Below are 26995 nucleotides of genomic sequence, written 5' to 3'. Positions count from 1 at the left end.
GCCATGAAGGTTCTCTGTACATTTTCTAGGTCAGCAATTTCACCTGCCTTTCACCTACCAAGCATGAAGATAGTTTTTTTGTTGGGTCCCTGGTCATGTTGACATACAGGGCAATGAACAGGCAGACACTGCTGCGTGGTCAGCAGTACATGACTTCCCAGTTTTATATAGAGGTGTTCCATTCATGGACTATTTTGCTGTAATTGCTACCCACCTTCGCACCCTTTGGCAACAATGTTCGTCTGATCTGCTCTATAACAAACTTCATTCTATTAAACCGAGTATAGGTTACTGGCCGTCTTCTTGTCATCAGTGTCGAGGTTGGGAGACTACTCTTTCCCATCTTCACATCGGCCACACTAGTCTTACTCACGAGTATCTCGTGGAGAGGTGCCCTGTTCCTCTGTGAGAATTGTCAGGTTTCAGTATCTGTTAGCCACATTCTGTTGGACTGCCCACTCTATCAACGAGCACACAGAATTTACCTCCATCTCCACTCTGCTGCTCTTTCTTTACCTTCCCTTCTTGCTGATAGACCCTCCTTTAATCCAGACACTCTCATTGACTTTTTGACAGCAACTGATTTACTCTACAAACTCTGATACCTTTAGTACTCCCCCTCAGCCCTTTCTACCTCAATCTCTTGCTACTCTCTACCCCTGCACTAACCACTGCCCCGCTGTACTCCATAACCTACTACTTGCCCCTCTCCCTCTTGTTACCCGGTACCCTCACATCCTTCCCTGCCCTGCAGCGCTTTATATCCTTTGTGGTTTAGCGCTTCTTTTTGATTATAACAAAGGAGGGAAGTATTATTATTGTCTTTTACTGGCACTGGGCCCCTGTCGCACAAAAAATCTGTCCAGAGAGGTCTGTTTCTGGCGTCTTTTAAGATTTGCCTAAAATGGGACAAGGTATTGTCATTGAACGTGTTGCAGACATGGCTTGCAATAGCTTTGTTAGTGATATTTCTCCACAAAACTTTGCAACTCACTCCACTTTGCAAACATGTCCTTAATCACGGAAGAGGGCACATTCTCCCCTCTGTCTTCCTCCTCTGAAGCAATTTCCTCAGCTGCGATCTGTTGCTGTCCCAGTTGAAGGTGTTGCAGCTCCTCAGTGGTTAGCTCTTCCCTGTGGTCGTCCACCAACTCTTCCACATCCGGTCACTCGCATCCAACCCCATGGACTTCCCCCAAAGACGCTATTTTCTATTGTGTTTCTTGCCTTTTTTATCAAAGGGCTGGCCTCGGAACTTTCTTTGGCCTCATGGTGGCTTATTTAGCAGTCGCACTCGATAAACAAGCACAAAAAGCAAAGGATTATTACGAAATGTTTCAGATGAACGTGCAGGGTAATGCTCACTTGACGAGAAACAAAGGCAGACTGACTCGGAACACGTGGGATGCTTTGTGTGGGCATGGGAAGGTGGACACGTTCAGAATGGCAGACAGATGACAACCAAAGTGTTGAACAAAAACTGACAAAATTTTGACGAAAAAAGTTTGTCCTGGTTTTCGTCAAATTCGGTTTCCAAATGAAAACCGAGGTTCCACTGTATTGTCTAACAATTGACGTACACTTGTGCATTATTAAGAGATTATGTAAGGATCTTATTTTCAGGGGTGGGTGACATTTCACCAAGATTGTACCAAATACTACTTAACATCACTCTTCCTCTGATATGTCTTGATGCTGGTGAGGGGCTCTTGAGCCAAAGGCTGGAACCTGACCCTTTGTTCTTGGATTGAATCTGATTACCTCCCATTCCTCAGGTGCTACATGATCCTGTATATACATTCTCATACTTTACATTTATAACTAACTAACTATTCAGTTTTAAACCCATTGTTCTCGCTTAAGACCATGTATACACCTTCCTATAGTTAAGCATTTGACCATATGAAACTTAATTTTTCCAAGGCTCATCCATGACTTTTTTTTTTATTATATTAAACCCTTAAATGGTCCAAACGTATATATACGTTTTTTCAACATCTGAAAGTATGTAAAAAAATGTAGATCTTCTTTTTTGTTTTACATTTGAAAACATGTAAAAAAAACTTTTATCTACATTTTTTTTTTTGTTATATTTGAAAATATGTAAAAAAAAAGTAGATCTACTTTTGTAGCACTACAAATTTGAACATCGATCTCTTTGGTCCGTTTAAGGGTTAAATGATAGCTGTAAAGCCTTACCTTGTAATGCTTTTCTGTGGAAATATCTGTTGTTAATGGGGATTTGGGAGGGGGGGCCTGAAAAAATATTGAGAATCAGATTGTAGGTACGTAGCCTTGCAGGTATGCAAGGACATAATCCACATTCCAGGGACACATTTGTTATTTTACAACTTTAGGGAGTAGCCAATTTCCCATTGAATGGTTAGTAATTTTTCTGTTGGTTATGGTCACAAGTTAACTTCCCTCTCAAAGGAGGTACCTTGATGCTAGTGATCCAGGAAATAGGACTTCTCCTTCATTTCCTTGGGTTGAACTTTATTGCCTCTCATTTCCCATGAGCTTTATGATCCCTGTAGGTTTAGTGTTTCCCTCAAATGTAACCTTTACCTATTTATAAAAATAGTCCAAGGTTATCAAACTAGCTGAAGTTACCTTTGCTTATGGCAGCTATATATGATTAATATTACATTGTATGTTGCCTCATTTCAGGATCAACTGCTATGATGTACTGAATGCTCAGACTCCTTTTGGAGGCTACAAAATGTCTGGACAAGGCAGGGAGAATTCTGAGTATGCCTTACGTAACTACTATGAAGTCAAGGCTGTCATAACCAAATTACCTGTGAAAAATGCCTGAGGGTAACAAAACATGAAAAAGGAAAAAAATAAGCATATCTTTCTTCACTGTAAAGAACTGTTTTGCTTTATTATAACTAATTAAGAATAGGATAAGTGATAGATATTGGAATCTTATCAATGAAACTGATAACTAATCCATATATTAACTGTTGTTCATTTTAAGTGGCCACAATGGTCAGCTTGCAACTAAGTATCTGGGTTTGAATCCTGGGCAAGATAAGACTTGGGAATGTCTACATTCTACCTGCTGTTTAGCATGTGAATTTTTTTCCAAGACATCGGCCGATTCCCACCAAGGCAGGGTGGCCCGAAATTAAGATATCATAAACTTTAGTGCTGTGTGAGAGAGTTTAGCACTTAAAATTATTATATTATATAATAAACTACAAAAATAAATATTACCTTATTTTTATTTAAACTAATTTAAATATCTTTTCCAACTCTTTAATATAGGGACAGCACTGTGTGCTTAGCACTTACTAATTATAATATAAAATAGGGCATTAGCAGGAAAATATTTCATTTGGACAGTGAAATGTCCAAAAAGAAGCTTTTTGTGATGCAATATCTCTTCTCATTAAGTTTAAATGTTGCACCATTCCCATTTTCTAAATGTTTTCCTGCTTTTTTTTCCTTTACATATATATCTGCTGCCCTTCTCTACAGTACAGTGCTGAATGACTGGTTTAGCACTTTTCATGATTATTAATATAGTTGATAACATCAGAAAAAATAATGCTATATGAAACTAGGTAAATATTTTACAATCTTTATTCAAAAATATAAGTTTTAACTGAATAAATACATACTGGCAATAAGTTTTAAGTTTCAAGATTAGCATTAAAATGTCTATAAAAAACATTAGCAGCAAATATTTCTTCACTTAACCTATAAAATAATTTCATTCTTGTAACTCCTTGGAAGGTCCTTGTAGGGTAATACAATGGAATTCAAGACTATCACTTCAGATGGAACAGTGACATTGCATCCTGAGGAGAAAATAAGTTTAGATTATGTACACAGATAACCTTTATTACAGTATGTAAATGGATGCAATAAAAATAGCTGATTGTTGGCTTCCCCTGGTTACTAATGAGAGTATTTATCTATATTATTATTAAAGCACTAAACCCATAAAGGTCATACATTATTATTATTATTATAATCAAAAAGAAGCGCTAAGCCACAAGGACTATACAGATAAAGGTCATACAGAGCTGATCTAGATTTTAAGCAAGCTTTAGACAGTTCCCCATGAAAAGCTAATTTGGAAACTTCAAATTAAGGTAAGCTTTTAAAATGGAGTGTTTGAGCAGTAAATGTGAACCATTGATAGGAACAATAGCCAATTCTTGCAACACCCCACTTATGTCTCCATAATATTTTTAATTTATTTAAATGACTTACCAGGGAGAATATAAAATGTCAATATTTGTGGACGATCCAAAAATAAATTAAATAAAAATGTCTAAAAGATAAAGGAGATGGATGATGGAATTTAAAGTGATATGGAAAGCAGAAGGGTAAGGGTTGTCCCAAGAACTGGGGGGAGGCGGGAGGCAAAAGGCTCTATTATTAAATTGGACTTTTCCTTCCCTTCCTTGAATTGAACCTGAATGCCTTCCATTCCTAGACACTGACCCCTACCCTATAATAAAAATTATAATAAAGTGCTAAACTTACAGGGTCATACAGTGCTGCAGGGCAGGGAATGGTGCAAGGGCATTGGGTAGCAAGAGAGGGAGGGATTATTATTAGGTCATGAAGTGCAGCAGGGCAGTGGACAGTGCCAAGGGATTGAGGTAGAAAGGGCTGTGAGGAGTACTAGAGGCATCATCATCAGTGTTTGTGCAGTAAATCAGTTACTGTCAAAAAGTCAGTGAGTGTGTCTGGGTTAAAGGAGGGTCCATCAGCAAGAAGGGAAGGTAAAGTAAGGACAGTAGAGCGGTGACGGCATTGAAGGTAAATTCTGCATGCTTATTGATAAGAGTGGGCAGTCCAACAGAATATAGCTAACAGAAACTGGAACCTGACAATTCTCAGAGTGGGACAAGGCACCTCTCCATGAGGTATCTGTGAGTAAGACGAGTGGCTGATGCAAAGATGGGAGAAAGTAGTCTCCCAACCTTGACAATATTATTATTATTATAATCAAGGGGGAAGTGCTAAACCCGGAGGATTATACAGCGCCTGGGGGGGGGGGATGTGGAAGGTATTCAGGCTTAATTCGGGGAACTGGAGCACAGATCCAATTCCCTAAATCAAGAGCCCCTCACCAACATCAAGGAACCTTGACAATAATGACGAGAAGATGGCCAGAAACCTATACTACTTGGTTTAATAGAAAGTAATTTATTACGTAGACCAACTGCTGAAGATCAGCAAGCTGAGTGTGTTGCCTCCAGTTCTAGAAGTGTAAAAGGCACATTATAAGATTCTCTGATAGAAGAAAAGTTAAAGGGCTCTAACTCTCTGGCAGACTTTGAGGCATAGATGAAGCCCGAGAGATACGGAAAAGATGATTACCAATTTCGGTGGTAACGTCGAGAGGGTTTGCTATATCGACACGGGCAACCCGAAGAACAGGAGCCGGGTCAGAGTATTTACCACTCAGTTTTCGTACTTTTTTCCAGACCACTCGTAGAAGCAGAAATGACCATAGAAAATCCCGCCAGCGAGTGCATTCAGCTTCAAGGATGACATGGCGAGTAACTACTCTCCTCTGTTTAAAATCATGGAGTCTCTGGTTCTTTTGTACTGGTACCTGCCCCATGCAGCGAGTTTCAAACGTACTGCCTGAGCACAAGCAGGAGACCACCAAGGCATGCACTTCTGAGAATGCCTGCCTGAGGTTTGGAGTATAGAATGTGAAGCTGCAGTTAAAACCGAGGTTGACAAGAGGTGTAAAAGCTCATCAATAGAGGATGAAGGAGCCTCACTAAAAGCAGACCCCGAGTAAAGGTCCCAGATTGCTTGGTCAAATTGCCAGCATGGGCTACGAGGTGGTAAATGTGAAGAAGGATGATTGGAAAATGATCGCTGTCATGCAAGTCCGGGAGGACAGACCAGGTGAAGAGCAGACAGAGATCGATGCAAGAGAGAATGAGTATGATAATCAAAATGGGTGGGAGTACCCACACTTAAAACATGGAGGGGGAGACAAGCGAGAAAAGCCTCCAACTGAATGCTGTGGGAGTCAGTGAGAACCTCCCAGAGGAAATGGTGGACATTAAAATTGCCAAGTAACAAGAAATGCAACATCTGGGATAGATAATCCCTGAGAAGGAGATGCAAAGAACAGATTGTATGCCACTTATTCAAGTGGATGCAGGCTGCAGTGAAGTATGAACAAAGAGCTTATGATATGGAATACCGGTGCATAAAAGAAGTGCACTTTCATTAAAGGTTCCATCAGGAAAAGCATCTGATGAATATAATTAATCACAGCCCGAGATGAGATGCATAACAGCAGAGCGTAATTTGGGTTCTTGTAAACAAACACAAATGGGAAAACTGGAACAACACCTGAAGCTCACCTCGGTTACCTCTGAGGCTGCGGTTATTCCACTGTAAATAAGCCATGATTTGCAAAGAGAAAGATACAAGCTGAAGGTAGACGTATCTATGGACTAGATGGGTTAGGAAAGTCCACACATGGAGGCAGCGAAAAACTTAAGCAGTGAAGGATTGGGACGCTGTAAAGAAAGGAGTTGTGTAGACAGAGAAGAATGAAATGGAGGAACAGGAGGTAGATCGGTGTCCATCACAAGTCTAGTCTCAATATATTCGGATATAGTTTCAAGTGTTTCAGAGGACAAGGATGTTGTAAGTGGGACGATATTGGAGATAGGAGGAGGGTGAGTAAAGATCGGGCGACAATGGAATGTACCCAAGTAGAGGGACACAAAAGGGTAGAGGGAACTGGACAAGAAGCTTGGGAGGGGACAGGAGAGGAAGCAACCTGAGAGGGGGCAGAAGAGGAAGAAACTTGGGAGGGGATGGGGAGGGAGGTACTGTACGAGGATGATGAAGAACCTCCACACTCGTAACAGAGCCAGTTAGAGGTGAAGAACCAGGTACAGAGACTAGAAAGGAAAAATGTGCAGGTAGAAGAAGGGAAGGAGGGGTTAGAGATTTTAACAATGGGAATTTTTTGGACTTCAAAAAAGTAGAGGGGCTATGGGGAGAAGGAGTTGTACGAGGTCTTGTAGACACACAAACTTGCGAGTGAGAAGAGGAAGAGGTGAAAACAGAATGAGGTGTTGAGGTAGGGATCTCTGAGTCCAGGACATCAAAAGAATTAGAGACAGAGATGACTGTGGAAAGGGTGACCAGAGGAGGCCGCAGAAGTTGGGACCCCAGAGGTAGGGGGTCGTTTAGTAACTGGGGAATAAGAAATACGGGGAAGACCCCTGGAGGCGTAGATGAGAGACTGCCATAGCATAAGGAAAGCCATCTACCTGTGAGACGATGGATTTCTCGCTCATTTAAGTAAACTTAGCAACAGCGAGAGTAAGATCGGTGAGCCTCATAACAATTAAGGCAAGAGGGAAGCAGACTACAAGACGTATTGGTATGGTCAACGGCACCACAGACTGGGCATTCGGTCGTGGACGTACAATATTTCGCTGGATGACCAAAACATCAGCAATTTCTACGCTGTTACAGTGTACGGATCACCTTTTGAACTTGTAAATGGTGTCCCACAATATAAACCGTGGACGGAAGCTCATGAGAGCCAGAAGTTAAACGGGCTACATTGTAAGGGTAACGTTTCCGCCTGTGGGCAGGGAGGACATAAGTGTCTACTTTGAGGATTGGGAGGTCTTGGAGCTCAAGCTGTTACAGAATGTTGTCACCACGTCTGGAAATTCTGTTGGACAATGGTACGAGGTAGAATGACAATACCACTACAAGAATTGAGAGAACGATGTTTTTCAATAGTTACAGGAATAGCATCTACAGTTGTAAGGAGAGTAAGATTGTGAGCTTGGCTAGCATTCTGTACCGTGATGAACAGGCAGACACTGCTGTGCGGTCAGCAGTACATGACCTACCAATTTCCTATAGAGGTGTTCCATTTCTGGACTATTTTGCTGCAATAGCTACCCACCTTCGCACCCGTTGGCAACAACGTTGGTCAACTCTGCTCGGTAACAAACTTCATTCTATTAAACCGAGCATAGGTTACTGGCCGTCTTCTTGTCATCAGTGCCGAGGTTGGGAGACCACTCTCTACCGCCTTCGCATTGGCCACACTCGTCTTACTCATGGGTATCTCGTGGAGAGGCACCCTATTCCTCTCTGTGAGCAGTGTCAAGTTCCAGTATCGATTAGCCACATTCTGTTAGACTGCCCTCTCTATCAACGAGCACGCAGAATTTACCTCCAACATCGTCTTTGTTCTACTACTCTCTCTTTACCTTCCCTTCTTGCTGATGGACCCTCCTTTAATCCTGACTCTCTCATTGACTTCTTGACAACGACTGATTTACTCCACAAACTCTGATGATACTTTTCGCACTCCCCTCAGCCCTTTCTAGTTCAGTCTCTTGCTGCCCTTTACCCTTTCACCATCCACTACCCCGCTGTTATCCGTAACCTATTACTCATCCATCTCCCTTTTGCCACCTGATGCCCTCGCTTCCTTCCTGCCCTGCAGCGCTGTATAGTCCTTGTGGCTTAGCGCTTCTTTTTTATTATAATAATAATAATATACCGTGATGATGTGTGCACTGCTCTTGAGAGCATGAAAGGATATATCTCGCCCAACATGGCATAGGAGCGCCTTGCTAATACTATGATCGGAAAGATGGTCAGAAGTCGGTCACAGTAAAAAACTTAAGTCCATTGTGTATTTTGAAACATAGGATGTAAGGGGAAGGAATGTTGTGCTGGTCTTTTCTGGCCAGAATGAGGAGTATCATCAGTTAATGGTCTTAGGTGTGAGACCGGAGTTGGTCCGACATGGGATGGGTGGGCGATCTGAAAAGTGCCGCACCATAGAGGGAGAAGCCAGAAGCATGGTCAAAGAAGTGCAGAGGTCAGATGTATCAAAGGAGTCAGGCGGAACCCCAGTACCTGGAATGGATGACGAAACGGCACCAGTAGAAGGTACAGGGGCATGAGAAATGTCCGAAGAGTGGTCAAATAACGAGGTAGGGTTGGAACAAGGTGCAGTAGCAGAAAGGGGCCTGAGGGGAGCTGTTTCATGGACTTGGGATTCCATGGTTGTCACTTTCTTTTTTTCTACAAAAAAAGAAAGAAAAAAAAAAGGGGGAGATGTGGAGGGATAGCCCCTAGGAGGAATGAAAGGGCCGTAAATCCTCCTCCACGCCCAAGAGGACCCTGGCACTGCAAGTAGTGCAGATGCTGCATGAAACCCATGCCATACCCTACCCTTCATGCCAGTAAACCAGCAATCTAGGATAGCAACCTCACATCTATTGAGCCACCTCAGTGGACAAAAGGGAGGGCAGCCGGATACCCGCCACAAAGCATACTTCCTTTGGCCACCACCCCCCGGAATCTGAAAGGAAGCTTTCAGAGATACACCCGTCACCTGAAAGATACCCAAAGCCACCCCTGGGAGACCAGAGAGAGTGGGACACCCCCAGGCAATCCAGATTCCACAGCAAACTACACCACTACCACGAATATTGACGAAATGGGATGGACCACGGTACCCTTATCCCTACCTAGGAACTAGAGTGCCTGTGGGAAGAATCCCAAAGGGGATAAGAGAGGGATGGGGAGGAGGAGGAAAGGGAAAAGGGGGGATGGGGAGGATGGGATAGGGAAGGTGGGATTGGGAGGTAATTAGGTTCGGTCTGAGGAAGGAGACCAAAAGGTCTAATTCCTCAGACCGAGAGCCTCTTCACCGTGCCAAGAAGTAACCCCCTCCTTGAAGAGGATTAAAATCTAATAAAATGTGGTGAACCAGCAGGCTTGTTTGTGTGTGTTTAGAGCAAATGGAGAAAAGGTAGTTTTTAATGGATGTGTTGCAACACTGCATGACCCTTGTTGGTTTAGCACTTTATTTGATTATAATAATAATAATGGATGTGTTGTTGGAGTGTGAGCAAGGTAATATTTATGAAGGGATTAGGTGAAACTGGTTAGCTGGACTGGAGTACTGATGGTGGGAAGGACAGTGCCTGGATGCTGAAGAAGGTGGGTATGTTGTAGTTAAAGTACTGTAATCTGATTTACAATGTTAGTAGTTTTGGAAAGATTGCAGTTAAATAAATGATAGTGAATGTGTTCTTTGGGTAACCTTGCCTTGAGAGACCTATTTTTTTTTTTTTTAACAGTGGCTATGTAATATTAATTTTTCTTTTACCCTGATTTGCTAGTACAGTTGGTAAGCTACTCCTGCAAGGGACACCAGTTAAGGGCTTTTGATCCAGGGAATTTTAGCAACTCTTTCATTATCTAGGATCAAACCAGATTGCCTCCCTTTCCCCAGGTGCTGTACGAGTTTAGCACTGTCCTTAAATAAAAGCAAAAGATAGATTTAAAGATAGTCACACACTGTGATAAGAAGTTTAGACAGGATTCAGCATTTCAAACATCTGAAGGACACTTTATGGAGGAACCAGAACAGTGTTTATATTGCTGCTGCTGTTAGTTCTGGCTAAGTAAGCAACAGTTACTAATAAATATTAGCTCAAGCATAACCTGTTTAACAAATGAATTCAGTCATTGACAAATGGTGTAAATATTAATATGGTGTAATACTAGACAAAGAACAGTAAGTAGGATAACTGCAATGCATGATTTATAAGAAAAGCGAAAGTTGAGAATAAAGTGAATCACAGACGGCAAGTGGCTGATGTAATGAAAGCATGGAAGAAATGAGTAGGAAGGGATGTGGGTACAGGACTGCATCAAGCAACTGCTCCAATCTCGGTGAATCAGTAAAATATTAATGTATCATGAGTATGAAAAAAAACAGCAAACAAATGAAGTGAACTTGCATTTTAAGTACAGTGGACCCTCAGTTATCGGCCGTAATCCGTTCCAGAAGGTCAGCCTAAATCCGAAAAGGCCGAAAACCGAAATGTTTCCCATGAGAATTAATGTAAAGATTATTAATTTGTTTCAGACACTCAAAAATATTAACAAAAAAAAAAAAACATTTTTTAAAGATTAACTACAGTTTTACATACACAAAATAATGAGAATTAAATAAAATGACAAATGAAAATTTACCATCACTTTTACCATTATTAAAGACTTGTTGGTGCTAATATCAACTCTACGGCTTATTTATCTAATATGACATAATAAATAATATAATGTAGAAACATAATATATACTCTAGAATGAATAAAATATGTTATTACGTATTTGGCTAGTAGTGGTGTGGTGGTGGTGGCGGCCACCACCACTAGTCATACTACTAGTCACACTGAAACAATGTATGTAATTTATAAGTAAATATTATATAAACACATAATAGAGAATGTAAAGAAATAAAGTGGTTATTGAGATGCTGGCACAGGTTTAGGGTGGTGGAAGATATGCAGGGTGGAATACGTTGTCAGTGGCCCTATATACCTCCAGCAACATTAGTTCTACAGTTTTGTGGCGTCCTTTTTCTATCACTTAATCGCTTAACTTACTTCCTACACTGTTAATGCTACACTTTATCGCTGGCTGGCGCTATAAACTTTATCAACTCCTGCTGCTTTAGTATCGTACATATCGCAGAATCACTGAAAAAGGCACATTCTCTCTTCTCTCAGCCCTTTACAAAAGGGCTTGCTGTATAGTCCTTGTGGCTTAGCGCTTCTTTTTGATTATAATAATAATACAAAAGGGCTGGCACTAGGAACTTTGGGCCCATGGTGGCTTATTTTGCAGTTGCACTCAATCAATAACCACAAAAAACAATGGATTATAGCAAAATGTTTGGATGAATGCATGGAGGCTTCCTCACTCACCCAGACACACAGCCAGACTGACTCACGAATGCAGCGGAGCAGCAGGTGGACGCGTCCAATATGGCCAATCTCCGAAATAACAGCCGATAACCAGGATAGAATTTTGGCCAAAAAAGCAGGCAAAAAACGAATTGGCCGATATCCGGAACGGCCGATAAAGGGGTCCACTGTATATGGACAGAAAATGTGTGCAACTAATGGAGTTTATATATGAATAAACATTACCACGAGTGAAAACTGAAGGAATAATTAATAGATATACTAGACCAATATTTTTCATAAGGCAATATAAATACAGTACTGTATATATGAGCAATAGTTTATACTAGAAAGTACCAAAATGGACCCTAATTCATATTTCCAAAGTGATTTTTATATGAAACGCTTCAAGTATGTTAAGTCTGTTAATATGGTACTGCACTACTAAAAAAAACAACACCATGCTCTTAACTATGTAAAGCTTAATTCAGTCACTAACACTACTTAGAGAATGATCTCATTTTTGGTGCTAGCTGAAAGTTCTTTGTAAGGAAGAATTATGGAGTTTATCACCACCACCTCAGAGGGCACTTTGACATCATTACCTGAAGCATATGAAAAGTAAAATAATGCTAAATGTTTTCAAATTCTTTTAAAATGTAAATATGAATATGAAACACTTTACATACACTTTATGCTGTACCATTAAATTATTAATTGAAGCAAAGGTAAAGGTTACTCAGATGAATTATAGACAGGTTCTTTATTCAAGAAATTGGAGCTACTCTCCCTTTCATTAGATCAACTCTGCTTCCCAAATACTGTATAAACCAGTATGGGTTTAGCACTCCACTTGAATGTAATATTGAAAGAACGATAGAAAGATATAATTTTAAAGACTAAATTATGTTTTAAGAACATGCTGTAGGCTATACAATTACCGTATTTTGAGTACTGTATATAAAAGAGCTGAGCTTGTGAATTTCCCTCTAATGATCTGGGAACCTGTAAACTATCCAAACATTACAAATGAACCAGGTATGTTCCAGTTAGCCAAGAAGTATCCCTTGTCTTCTATTATTATTCCATGTATATCCTGAGAGAACAGAAGAATTGTTAAGTAACATTATATAAATTTAAACTTATATATGTCCTACACAGCAGAATTTAACTAAAAAAAATAAGACAATATTGTCTCATGTACCTAACGTACATTTCAAAGTGCCCCAATAGATGTGCCTGTCTGAAGAATGCCTTAGAAAAAACAAAATGATAAATCACCCTTCTTGAACCCCATGGAGGAAGCAGACCACTCCTCACTAATGGGTAGGGGCACCATTCACATTACCAACAATATTAGTGGGTTAACTGTCTTTCTTTTTAGTGTTTAGTTTGATTATACGTAATACCTGGAGTTTACCTGGAGAGAGTTCTGGGGGTCATCACCCCCGCGGCCAAGACTGTGACCAGGCCTCCTGGTGGATCAGAGCCTGGGCAACCAGGCTGTTACTGCTGGCTGCACGCAATCCAACATACGAGCCAAAGCCCGGCTGGTCAGGTACCGACTTTAGGTGCTTGTCCAGTGCCTGCTTGAAGACAGCCAGGGGCCTATTGGTAATCCCCCTTATGTATGCTGGGAGGCAGTTGAACAGTCTCGGGGCCCCTGACACTTATTGTATTGTCTCTTAAAGTGCTAGTGACACCCCTGCTTTTCACTGGGGGGATGTTGCATCGTCTGCCGAGTCTTTTGCTTTCATTGTGAGTGATTTTTGTGTGCAAGTTCGGTACTAGTCCCGCTAGGATTTTCCAGGTGTATACAAGCATGTATCTCTCCCACCTGCGTTCCAGGGAGTACAGGTTCAGGAACTTCAAGCGCTCCCAGTAATTGAGGTGTTTTATCTCCGTTATGGGCGCCGTGAAGGTTCTCTGTACATTTTCTAGGTCAGCAATTTCACCTGCCTTGAAAGGAGCTGTTAGTGTGCAGCAATATTCCAGCCTAGATACAACAAGCGACCTGAAGAGTGTCGTCATGGGCTCGGCATCCCTAGTTTTGAAGGTTCTCATTATCCATCCTGTCATTTTTCTAGCAGATGCAACTGATACAATGTTATGGTCCTCGAAGGTGAGATCCTCCGACATGATCACTCCCAGGTCTTTGAAGTTGGTTTTTCGCTCTATTTTGTGGCTGGAATTTGCTTTGTACTCTGATGAAGTTTTAATTTCCTCATGTTTACCATATCAGGGTAAGTGAAATTTCTCATCGTTGAACTTTATATTTTCTGCAGCCCATTGAAAGATTTGGTTGATGTCCGCCTGGAGCCTTGCAGTGTCTGCAATGGAAGACACTGTCATGCAGATTCGGCTGTCATCTGCAACAGAAGACAAGGTGCTGTGGCTGACATCCTTGTCTATGTCAGATATGAGGATGAGAAACAAGATGGGAGTGAGTACTGTGCCTTGTGGAACAGAGCTTTTCACCGTAGCCGCCACGGACTTTACTCTGTTGACTACTATTCTTTGTGTTCTGTTTGCGAGAAAATTATAGATCCATATACCAACTTTTCCTGTTATTCCTTTAGCACGCATTTTGTGCGCTATTATGCCATGGTCACACTTGTCGAAGGCTTTTGAAAAGTCTGTATATATTACATCTGCATTCTTTTTGTCTTCTAGTGCATCTAGGACCTTGTCATAGTGATCCAGTAGTTGAGACAGGAGCGACCTTCTCTAAACCCATGTTGCCCTGGGTTGTGTAACTGATGGGTATCTAGATGGGTGGCGATCTTGCTTCTTAGGACCCTTTCAAAGATTTTTGTGATATGGGATGTTAGTGCTATCGGTCTGTAGTTCTTTGCTATTGCTTTACTGCCCCCTTTGTGGAGTGGGGCTATGTCTGCTGTTTTTAGTAACTGTGGGACGACCCCCCGTGTCCATGCTCCCTCTCCATAGGATGGTAAAAGCTCGTGATAGGGGCTTCTTGCAGTTCTTGATGAACACGGAGTTCCATGAGTCTGGCCCTGGGGCAGAGTGCACGAGCATGTCATTTATTGCCTGTTTGAAGTCATTTGGCATCAGGATAACATCAGATACTTTTTTTTTTTTTTTTCAACAAGTCGGCCGTCTCCCACCGAGGCAGGGTGACCCAAAGAAAGAAAAGAAAAATCCCCAAAAAGAAAATACTTTCATCATCATTCAACATTTTCACCTCACTCACACATAATCGCTGTTTTTGCAGAGGTCCTCAGAACACAACAGTTTAGAAGCATATACGTATAAAGATACACAACATATCCCTCCAAACTGCTATCCCAAACCCCTCCTTTAGAGTGCAGGCACTGTACTTCCCATTTCCAGGACTCAAGTCCGGCTATATATATAGGCTTGTGTTTACCAAATTCTGTGGCTCTCTCATAAAAAATTCATTTTGATCTTCGACTCTCAGTCTGTTTAGCGGCTTGCTAAAAACTAAGTCATACTGGGACTTGAGTAGCTCACTCATTTCCTTGCTGTCATCTGTGTAGGACCCATCTTGTTTAAGTAGGGGCCCAATACTGGATGTTGTTCTTGACTTTGATTTGACATAGGAAAAGAAATACTTTGGGTTTCTTTCGATTTCATTTATGGCTTTTAGTTCTTCCCACGATTCCTGACTCCTGTAAGATTCCTTTAGCTTAAGTTCAATGTTTGCTATTTCTTTGACCAGTGACTCCCTACGCATTTCAGATATACAGTGGACCCCCGCATAACGATCACCTCCGAATGCGACCAATTATGTAAGTGTATTTATGTAAGTGCATTTGTACGTGTATGTTTGGGGGTCTGAAATGGACTAATCTACTTCACAATATTCCTTATGGGAACAAATTCGGTCAGCACTGGCACCTGAACATACTTCTGGAGTGAAAAAATATCGTTAACCGGGGGTCCACTGTATTGGCCTCTTTTAGCCACTCTCTTATTCTTTTCCTTCGCCTGTAAAGGGAGCGCCTGTCTCTTTCTATTTTACATCTACTCCTCCTTTTTCTTAAAGGAATAAGCCTTGAGCATACATCGAGTGCCACCGAGTTAATCTGTTCTAGGCATAAGTTGGGGTCTGTGTTGCTTAGTCTATCTTCCTAGCTTATATCATTCAGGACTTGGTTTACTTGGTCCCACTTTATGTTCTTGTTATTGAAGTTGAATTTGGTGAAGGCTCCCTCGTGACTAATATGTCGGTCTGGGGCTCCGCGCATACATGTCTGAACCTCGATTATGTTGTGATCTGAGTATATTGTTTTTGATATGGTGACATTTCGTATCAGATCATCATTGTTAGTGATGATTCTCCAGTCTAGTAGGCTCTATTAATTGCTGGTTTAAGTTAAATTTTGCAGAGATTTAAAAGCTCGTGTGTGTGTGAGTTCTCATCAGAGCTGCCTCCTGATGTTATCACTGCAACATTATTTGCTATATTCCTCCATTTTAGGTGCCTCAAGTTGAAATCCCCCCAGGAGCAAGATGTTGGGGGCAGGAGCTAGCAGATTTTCCAGACAGTGGTCAATTTTTAACAGCTGTTCCTGGAATTGCTAGGACATTGCATCCGGAGGCTTGTAGACTACCACAATGACTAGGTTTTGGTTCTCGATCTTTACTGCTAAAACTTCCACTACATCGTTTGAGGCATTAAGCAGTTCTGTGCAAACAAGTGACTGCGATATACAGGCCAACCCCCTCGCTTTTGCCTGTTCACTCTGTCACATCTGTATAGGTTGTAACCTGGGATCAATATTTCGTTGCCCAAGTGATCCTTTATGTGGGTCTCTGAAAGCCACGAACATTGCATTTGCCTCTGCAAGCAGTCCACGGATGAAAGGTATTTTGTTGTTCGTTGCTGGCTTTAGACCCTGTATATGTATTTGCAAAGAAGAATGTCATCAGACTGGTGGTACTGGGGGGAGTGGACTTTTTTTTCTCGCACTAATTTTTACAATTTTTATAGTGAAGAATGTGAACCCAAGAAGCAGGGGCATGTTGGAAAATTGTGAAAGTTTTTTTTTTAAGTATAGAAGTAACAAGAGTGTGGGGGCAAGTCAGGTTTATGTTGGCAAGGTGTATGTAATGCATAGATGCTAGGTTAAATTAGGAAAGATGTCAGGAAACAGGACAACTGTTCTGTGATGCTGGTCTTAGTCATACGACCTGCCACCGAGGCTTTTGGTTATCTGACTGAGGCCTTCTGCTGGCTTACTGGTCCACCCCTTTGAAAACTAATTCAACTGTATCCTTAAGTTCCACATCAAACATGTCTATGCATTGCATACTCTATGACTTTCAATTAAGCCTTGGTTAACTTGTGATGGCCAAGAAAAACAATGAAATTTAAAATGTACTATACCAACATCCAGAAGAATTAACAAATTTATTTATAAATGAACTAAACTTATCAATTCACTTACCAAGAATAGTGATTGATGGATTTAGTTTGCCTTCAGCATTGAAGAGTGGAACATTGTCCATTTTTGCAAACGGTTTATTTGGATTAGGGTCACATGGTGTACCTTCTAGTCGTGTCCAGGCCCCAACAGTAGAGTTCCACCCAACGACACTAGAAAGGAAATGGTTTTATTTAATAACACTGTATTATGTTTTAAATAATAAAATGCAAATATACACGTGCATGTGAGGAAAAATTTGCATTCCTCACACACTTGAAAAGCAAAGCTTATTACGACTATACTTCCTCTACAAAACATGATTTACCAATCAATTTACATCCAGCTCAATTTACACCCAGGAAGGATGCACTGGGGTAGAGTTAAAGAGCTTTGCTAATACTGTTTCACCTTTCTAAGATTTGAACCTAGGGCCTGGAGAGGTAAATTACTTGGAAAATATAGCACAGTGGAACCACTACTTATGTGTGTGCATCCACGTGTGAGTTTTTCCAGATACGAGCAGTCGCTCGGTCGATTTTTTGCTTCCAGATGCGAGTGGGCCTCAAGGGAGGTTCCTCGATGCTGGTGAGGGGCTCTTGCTCTTGATCTAGGGAATTGGATCTCAGTTGTTTGTTGAAACTTGGGCAATGTATGATGGAAAGATGCTTCTTAGCGTACACCAAAAATTAAAGAAATCGGACCATAAATAATGGAGTTCACTTCTCAGCCATTAGCCTCCCCTTAGCGGTGTATTTTCATATGGTTTTTATGGTTGTACTGTCGTTTTTTTGGTCTCATTTGATAGAATGGAAGATATACTACAGAAATAGATATGATTTTGATTGGTTTCACGACGAAAAGTACCTTGAAATTGAGCTCAGAGTAGCAGAAATGTTCGATTCTCTGACGATGTTCAAGAATAAACAAATGACATCACCATCCAATGCCTGTCTGATTGGCACTGCCCCTCAACCTTCACATATTGGAAAGCTCTTCAACATGCTAGCAAAAGTGGGATCAGACAACATGAGGTAGCAGTGGCAGACAACATGGAGTAGCAGTGGCAGACATCATGAGGTTGCAGTGGCAGACAACATGAAGCAGCAGTGACAGACATCATGCAGCAGTGGCAGACATCATGAAGCAGCAGTGGCAGACATCATGAGGTAGCAGTGGCAGACAACATGAGGTAGCAGTGGCAGACAACATGAAGCAGCAGTGGCAGACAACATATTAGGGAAATTATTGAAGTATTTTCTCGTACATGGAATTCCAGTGGAATAAATTAATTCCATTTCAATTAATTTAAAGGAGGATAACTGACTCTGCAAATGAGCAAATCCAGATGCGAGCAAGGTCATGGAACAGATCAAACTAGTAAGTGGAGGTTCCACTGTACAGTGAAACCTCGGTATACGAACTTAATTCATTCCAGAAGGCCGTTCGAGTGCCACTCCGTTTGGGTATTGAACAAGTTCTTCCCAACCAATTTTCTGTTTGGTTGGCTGTTATCACTAATCATTGTAGGCCCCACGGTGACTTATTTATACAGATAATACAAAAAGACACCAAAAAATGCGAAGAAACATGAAACAGTTTACAGTGAAGTTCTGGCAGGTCATATTTGTTTGGTCGAGTGCTGAGCTTTGTTCGAGTAGGGAGCTGGTCATATACTGAGGTTCCACTGTATCATAAAATATTCTAAATGTACAGCAGGGCCCCAACTAATGTTAAATCATTTAAATAAAAAGAGCTACAATACTGTATAACAATAGTATTTGCATCTGCTTGCCATTTCCTTACTGCTGTAGTGTGTGAGGCAGGAGGAATGAGGTGAGAAATGTGTAGAGGCAAGATACGTGCTGGACTGCCTCCCTCCTTCATATTCACTCCCACCTCTCTTGCATCATATTGAACTAAATTATTATTATTATTATTATAATATAAAAAAAGCGCTAAACCTCAAGGGTTACACAGCGCAAATATTGAACTAAAGACTATATATATGCTATCCACTTTCTCACTGCTGTGGTGAGAGTTGATGTGCTTAGGTATGCAGTGTGTGATGGAGGATGTTGCACCCAGTAAGAAGAGCTACCACTTCCGACACCTCACCATCTGACGTGTTCAGCACATCAGCAGCAGTGGCAGCATTATTTATTATTTAAGTTATTTAGTGGCAGCAGCCACTAAATAACTTATTTATTAAATCTCTAGTTTTTACCCAGTCTCTACCAAACAAATGTGAGTTCTCTATACATCCTTATAAATGTCACAAATATTAGCTGGTTCTTAACCAATCTCAACCACAAAAATGTAAGCTTTCCAAATTTGCTTGAAATGAACATAAAGTATGAATAGGTCTGGTAAAAACTAAGATTAAAAATTTTTTTATGTCAGCATTAAGAAAATCTTAAAAATAGTAGTTCTGCTGTCAGAAAAGTCACTTGTTTGCAAGAGATTCCGAAGTGCCAACAAAATAAACCTGAAACATCATTAGTTGGGGTCCTTCTGTATGTGTTGAAAATTTAAGTATTTAGGATGAGTTCCTTGACCAAAACTCAGATATGATTTAAGATACTATTAACCCTTTCACTGTTGAGACTCCTGCTCAAAAACTTGCTCTCAGTGCCCCCCCCCCCCCCCCCCAAAAAAAAAAAAAAAAAAAAAAAAAAAAAAAAAAATCTTATGAAATGATAGAGAATCTTTTCCCAATAACACCAAAAGTATGAAATTTGACGGAAAACTTGCAGAATTACGCTCTCGTGAAGCTAGTGGTCTTGGTGATATTTACGCATTGGCGATTTTGCCCACTTTGAGCCCTGTTTTCAGAAAATTCCAGTGTTCCAGTCGACCAAACTTATAGCCACTTCACTAGAACTCTTGTTCTATCGACTGAATACAAGAAACCGCCCATTTACCAATTTCAACTACCCAATAAAGTGATCAGAAATTGGTAATCTGGCCAGTTTCATACACAATTCAGGGAAGATCAATTTCATAATAGGGTCCAGAATTAATAATGCAAACATTCCTAGCACTAAAATAACATTTTCTCTGTTCATCGGTCACGTCTCCAGGCCCCTCTTATATTACGCTTACTTTCCATTTTGAATATTTATTCACCCAAAAAATAGAAGATTTACTGTTATGCAGACTACTGCATTATTGTAAAAATGGTATAAATAATACCAGCGCATTTGTGAAAGTACACCAACCATCCGACTTACGACCTGCTTGACTTACGACCACTCGACTTACGACCATGTTTTTTAAGCCAAATTTCTGGGAAATAAGCAACTATTTGTGTTGTACACAGTGTTTATCCTAAACCTTACAGTATAAAATACAGTACTAACAGCATAAAAAGTAAAGTAAAACATGAAATACCAAAATAAAACAATAAAATAAAGTCATTACAAAAATGTTTTGTTGATATTCAGTAGTAAAGTTCGTCATTGTATGTCGTTATCATGTCTCCCCTGACCCTTCTGTCCTCCAGTGTCGTCAGTCCGATTTCCCTCAACCTTTCCTCGTACGACATTCCCCTGAGCTCTGGGACTAGCCTTGTTGCAGACCTTTGTACTTTCTCTAGCTTCTTGACGTGCTTGACCAGGTGTGGGTTCCAGACTGGTGCTGCATACTCCAGTATGGGCCTAACATACACAGTGTACAGTGTCTTGAACGATTCCTTATTAAGGTATCGGAACGCTATTCTCAGGTTTGCCAGGCGCCCGTATGCTGCAGCGGTTATTTGGTTGATGTGTGCCTCCGGTGATGTGCTCGGTGTTATGGTCACCCCAAGGTCTTTCTCCCTGAGTGAGGTCTGTAGTCTTTGTCCACCTAGCCTATACTCTGTCTGCGGTCTTCTTTGCCCCTCCCCAATCTTCATGACTTTGCATTTGGCTGGATTGAATTCGAGAAGCCAGTTGCTGGACCACATGTCCAGCCTGTCCAGGTCTCTTTGCAGTCCTGCCTCATCCTCGTCCAATTTAATTCTTCTCATCAACTTCACGTCATCTGCGAACAGGGACACTTCAGAGTCTATTCCTTCCATCATGTCGTTCACATATATCAAAAATAGCACTGGTCCTAGAACTGACCCCTGTGGGACCCCGCTCGTAACAGGCGCCCACTGTGATACCTCTTCACGTACCATGACTCGTTGCTGCCTCCCTGTCAGGTATTCTCTTATCCATTGCAGTGCCCTCCCTTTTACGTGCGCCTGATCCTCCAGCTTCTGCACTAATCTCTTGTGGGGAACTGTGTCAAAGGCCTTCCTGCAGTCTAGGAAAACGTAATCTACCCACCCCTCTCTCTCGTGTCTTACTTCTGTTACCTTGTCATAAAACTCCAGGAGGTTTGTGATACAAGATTTGCCTTCCATGAACCCATGCTGGTTTTCATTTATAATCTTGTTCCTTTCCAGGTGTTCGACCACTCTCCTCCTGATAATCTTCTCCATGACTTTGCACACAATACATGTCAGAGACACAGGTCTGTAGTTTAGTGCCTCATTTCTGTTTCCTTTCTTAAATATGGGGACTACATTAGCTGTCTTCCATTTCTCAGGTAGTTGCCCAGTGAGTGAGTGAGTGAGTGAGTGTGTGTGTGTGTGTGTGTGTGTGTACTCACCTATTTGTGGTTGCAGGGGTCGAGTCCTAGCTCCTGGCCCCGCCTCTTCACCGGTTGCTACTAGGCCCTCTCTCTCCCCGCTCCATGAGCTTTATCAAACCTCGTCTTAAAACTGTGTATGGTTCCTGCCTCCACTACGTCATTTTCTAGGCTATTCCACTGCCTTACAACTCTATGACTGAAGAAATACTTCCTACTATCTCTCTGACTCATTTGTGTCTTCAACTTCCAATTGTGGCCTCTTGTTTCTGTGTCCCCTCCCTGGAACATCCTGTCTTTGTCCACCTTGTCTATTCCACGCAGTGTGTGTGTGTGTGTGTGTGTGTGTGTGTGTGTGTGTGTGTGTGTGTGTGTGTGTGTGTGTGTGTGTGTGTGTGTGTGTGTGTGTGTGTGTGTGTGTGTGTGTGTGTGTGTGTGTGTGTGTGTGTGTGTGTGTGTGTGTGTGTACTCACCTAGTTGAGGTTGCGGGGGTCGAGTCCGAGCTCCTGGCCCCGCCTCTTCACTGATCGCTACTAGGTCACTCTCCCTGAGCCGTGAGCTTTATCATACCTCTGCTTAAAGCTATGTATGGATCCTGCCTCCACTACATCGCTTCCCAAACTATTCCACTTACTGACTACTCTGTGGCTGAAGAAATACTTCCTAACATCCCTGTGATTCATCTGTGTCTTCAGCTTCCAACTGTGTCCCCTTGTTACTGTGTCCAATCTCTGGAACATCCTGTCTTTGTCCACCTTGTCAATTCCTCTCAGTATTTTGTATGTCGTTATCATGTCCCCCCTATCTCTCCTGTCCTCCAGTGTCGTCAGGTTGATTTCCCTTAACCTCTCCTCGTAGGACATACCTCTTAGCTCTGGGACTAGTCTTGTTGCAAACCTTTGCACTTTCTCTAGTTTCTTCACGTGCTTGGCTAGGTGTGGGTTCCAAACTGGTGCCGCATACTCCAATATGGGCCTAACATACACGGTGTACAGGGTCCTGAATGATTCCTTATTAAGATGTCGGAATGCTGTTCTGAGGTTTGCTAGGCGCCCATATGCTGCAGCAGTTATTTGGTTGATGTGCGCTTCAGGAGATGTGCCTGGTGTTATACTCACCCCAAGATCTTTTTCCTTGAGTGAGGTTTGTAGTCTCTGACCCCCTAGACTGTACTCCGTCTGCAGCCTTCTTTGCCCTTCCCCAATCTTCATGACTTTGCACTTGGTGGGATTGAACTCCAGGAGCCAATTGCTGGACCAGGTCTGCAGCCTGTCCAGATCCCTTTGTAGTTCTGCCTGGTCTTCGATCGAGTGAATTCTTCTCATCATCTTCACGTCATCTGCAAACAGGGACACCTCAGAGTCTATTCCTTCCGTCATGTCGTTCACAAATACCAGAAACAGCACTGGTCCTAGGACTGACCCCTGCGGGACCCCGCTGGTCACAGGTGCCCACTCTGACACCTCGCCACGTACCATGACTCGCTGCTGTCTTCCTGACAAGTATTCCCTGATCCATTGTAGTGCCTTCCCTGTTATCCCTGCTTGGTCCTCCAGTTTTTGCACCAATCTCTTGTGTGGAACTGTGTCAAACGCCTTCTTGCAGTCCAAGAAAATGCAATCCACCCACCCCTCTCTCTCTTGTCTTACTGCTGTCAACATGTCATAGAACTCCAGTAGGTTTGTGACACAGGATTTCACGTCCCTGAAACCATGTTGGCTGCTGTTGATGAGATCATTCCTTTCTAGGTGTTCCACCACTCTTCTCCTGATAATCTTCTCCATGATTTTGCATACTATACATGTCAGTGACACTGGTCTGTAGTTTAATGCTTCATGTCTGTCTCCTTTTTTAAAGATTGGGACTACATTTGCTGTCTTCCATGCCTCAGGCAATCTCCCTGTTTCGATAGATGTATTGAATATTGTTGTTAGGGGTACACATAGCGCCTCTGCTCCCTCTCTCAGTACCCATGGGGAGATGTTATCTGGCCCCATTGCCTTTGAGGTATCTAGCTCACTCAGAAGCCTCTTCACTTCTTCCTCGGTTGTGTGCACTGTGTCCAGCACTTGGTGGTGTGCCCCACCTCTCCGTCTTTCTGGAGTCCCTTCTGTCTCCTCTGTGAACACTTCTTTGAATCTCTTGTTGAGTTCTTCACATACTTCACGGTCATTTCTTGTTGTCTCTCCTCCTTCCTTCCTTAGCCTGATTACCTGGTCCTTGACTGTTGTTTTCCTCCTGATGTGGCTGTACAACAGTTTCGGGTCAGATTTGGCTTTCGCTGCTATGTCATTTTCATATTGTCTTTGGGTCTCCCTTCTTATCTGTGCATATTCGTTTCTGGCTCTACGACTGTTCTCCTTATTCTCCTGGGTCCTTTGCCTTCTATATTTCTTCCATTCCCTAGCACACTTGGTTTTTGCCTCCCTGCACCTTTGGGTAAACCATGGGCTCATCCTGGCTTTTTCATTAATCCTGTTACCCTTGGGTACAAACCTCTCCTCAGCCTCCTTGCATTTTGTTGCTACATATTCCATCATCTCATTAACTGGCTTCCCTGCCAGTTCTCTGTCCCACTGAACCCCGTTCAGGTAGTTCCTCATTCCTGTGTAGTCCCCTTTCTTGTAGTTTGGCTTCATTCGTCCTGGCCTTCCTGCTTCTCCCTCCACTTGTAGCTCTACTGTGTATTCGAAGCTTAAAACCACATGGTCACTGGCCCCAAGGGGTCTTTCATATGTGATGTCCTCGATATCTGCACTACTCAAGGTGAATACTAAGTCCAGCCTTGCTGGTTCATCCTCTCCTCTCTCTCTTGTAGTGTCCCTTACGTGTTGGCACATGAAGTTTTCCAGTACCACCTCCATCATCTTAGCCCTCCATGTATCTTGGCCCCCATGTGGGTCCAAGTTCTCCCAATCGATCTCCTTGTGGTTAAAGTCACCCATGATCAGGAGCTTTGCCCTGCATGCATGAGCTCTTCTGGCCTCTCTAGCCAGTGTGTCAACCATCGCTCTATTGCTCTCGTCGTACTCTTGCCTTGGCCTCCTGCTGTTCTGTGGTGGGTTATACATCACTGTTATTACCACCTTGGGACCTCCAGAGTGAAGTGTTCCCACAATGTAATCACTTTCTTCTCCGCTGTCTCCTCTCTCCAGCTCATCAAAATTCCAGCGATTTTTGATCAGCAACGCCACTCCTCCACCCCCCCTGTTCCCTCTGTCTTTCCTCAGGATTTGGTATCCCGTTGGAAAGATGGCATCTGTTATCATACCTGTAAGCTTGGTTTCTGTGAGAGCTATGATGTCCGGTGATGCTTCTTTGACTCTTTCATGCCACTCCTCCCACTTATTTGTTATTCCATCAGCGTTTGTGTACCATACCTTCAGTTTCCTTTCCAACACTGTGGTTTGGGGGGCCTGTGAGGGTGGGAGACCTGGTGGCATACTGTGGGATTCTATAGCTCGGTGTTGGGTGGAGGCTGTGGGTATGGATTGTAGTGTGTGTTGGGATGGTGTGATAGGTTGTATAAGGTTCTGAGAGTAGTTGTGTGTGTGCTTGCCCTTGCTGTTCTGTTCTGCTCTGACTGACCTCTGCTGGTTCCCTCCTTGTCTCTTTTCCTAGCTCCTTTCGCTTTTTTGTCCTCTCCCTCAGCTGCTGTCGTTCTGATTTTGTTCTGTCTCTGTCTAGGAACACCCTCTTGTACTCTTCCGAGTATTTCAATCGTGGTTTCTCTTGGAGGATCCTGTTCCGCACTGTTTCTGTCCTGAGAATCAGCTTGATTGGTCGGTTTCTCCCCTTCGAGTACCCCCCTATTCTCTGAAAATTTACAATCTCGTCCATCTCTTCACCTATTTCCGTGATGATTTTCTCAATCTCCTTTCTTTCTTCCTGCTGCCTTTCAGTGTGTGTCCTTTCCTCTCTCTCCTGAAGCCCATGGATAAACACTGATTTTGCCCATTCTTCCTCCCATTGCCTCACCCTCTGTGACTCTGGATCCTGCCTGTATGTGGTCAGTTTCTCCCTTGATTTTTCCAGTGGCTCTTGATAGCCTTGTTGTGCCTCAGCATTCGACCTATCACCCTCTCCATCTGCAACCAGCTGATCTTCCCTTTCACTCCTTGGTCCTCCTTGGCAGACTGATGTGACCTTAGCATAATTCATAATTCCTTCCTTCCTGTTCGGCCTCGCAGCTTCATATGCTGTGTCTTCTCTGGTCACTGCCCCTGTAACCCGCTTCAGCCTATTTATCTCAACTTCTAGGACCCTTATCTTGGCTACTGCAGTTTCGACTTGTGCCTCCCAATTCTTTGTCTCCTTCTCCAACCTCTTTTCCAATTTCACAGAGAGCTCTTTCTCCATTTTTTCAGAAAGCTCTCCTAATTTTCTCTCCCACTCTTGTTCCATCCTTTTCCACTGCTCCTCCATCCACTCCTCCCTACCAGAACCATTCTCATCTGATCCTTGGTTCCTGCGAGTCCCCACCATTTTTTTTTTTTTTGTGAGAGAAGAGAGAAGGGAAAGGTAGAGGGGTAGAGAGAGTGAAGGGAAGAGTAGGAGAGGGGAGAGTTAGAAGGGAAAATGGGGACGAGAGAGAGCAAGAGAGAGAGAGAGAGAGGGGGGGGAAACCCTGTGTAAAAAAAAAAAAAAAAAGAAAAAAAAAAAGGGGGAGAGAGAGAAAGAGAAGGCAAAGAGGGGGAGAAAGAGGGGGAGAGAGAGGGGGCAGAGAGGGGGGAGAAGGGGGAAAGAGGGGGGAGATGGAAGAGCGAGAGGGGAGAGAGGCTAGGGGGAGAGGGAGGGGAGGATGGGAGAGAGGTGGGGAAAGGGAGAGGGGAGAGATAATGGGAGGGGACAGATGTTAGAGGGGGAGAGATGTTAGACGGGGGGGAGGTGTTAGAGGTAAGAGATGTTAGAGGGGAGAGATGGGAGAGGGAAGAGAGAGAGAGAGATAGGTAGAGAGAGAGATATAGGTAAAGAGTGAGAGAGGTAGAGATAGGTCTACTTAGGGTAGAAAGAGGGGGGGGAGAGGAGAAAGGTTCAGATGGTCAGTTCACAGGACGGTGTGAAATCCTGTGTATGTGTGTTTGCGTGTGTACTACAGCTTACAAGTGCTTGTTCCTGTGTGTGTATGTGTATGTGTATGTGTGTATGTGTGTGTACGTGTGTGTGTGTGTGTGTGTATGTGTGTGTGTGTGTGTGTGTGTGTGTATGTGTATGTGTGTG

The 26995-nt window shown here is 42.6% G+C and overlaps 1 protein-coding gene across 7 annotated transcripts in view; it reads right to left on the bottom strand.

Moving 5' to 3' along the window:
* Positions 1-2857: 2857 nt before the first annotated feature.
* Positions 2858-26995, bottom strand: part of Gmppa (GDP-mannose pyrophosphorylase A) — a 61639-nt gene continuing 37501 nt past the window's right edge. For 4 of the 7 annotated variants that reach the window (XM_053785176.2, XM_053785181.2, XM_070094298.1 and 1 more), the window contains 2 exons: positions 17183-17331; positions 2858-3809 (listed from right to left, as the gene is read on the bottom strand). In XM_053785176.2, coding sequence (XP_053641151.1) covers positions 3709-3809; positions 17183-17331 — 250 coding nt within the window. In that variant the 3' untranslated portion in view covers positions 2858-3708. Of the gene's footprint in view, positions 3810-10799; positions 10856-12246; positions 12353-12686; positions 12844-17182; positions 17332-26995 lie in introns of those variants that run through there. The other 3 variants (XR_008407906.2, XM_053785177.2, XM_053785182.2) reach the window with 3 other exon arrangements.

This window comes from Cherax quadricarinatus, chromosome 45 (assembly GCF_038502225.1).
Source record: "Cherax quadricarinatus isolate ZL_2023a chromosome 45, ASM3850222v1, whole genome shotgun sequence".
Lineage (NCBI taxonomy): Eukaryota > Metazoa > Arthropoda > Malacostraca > Decapoda > Parastacidae > Cherax > Cherax quadricarinatus.
The sequence above is the reverse complement of the archived record's forward strand: the minus strand, read 5'-3'. Positions and strand labels throughout refer to the sequence as shown.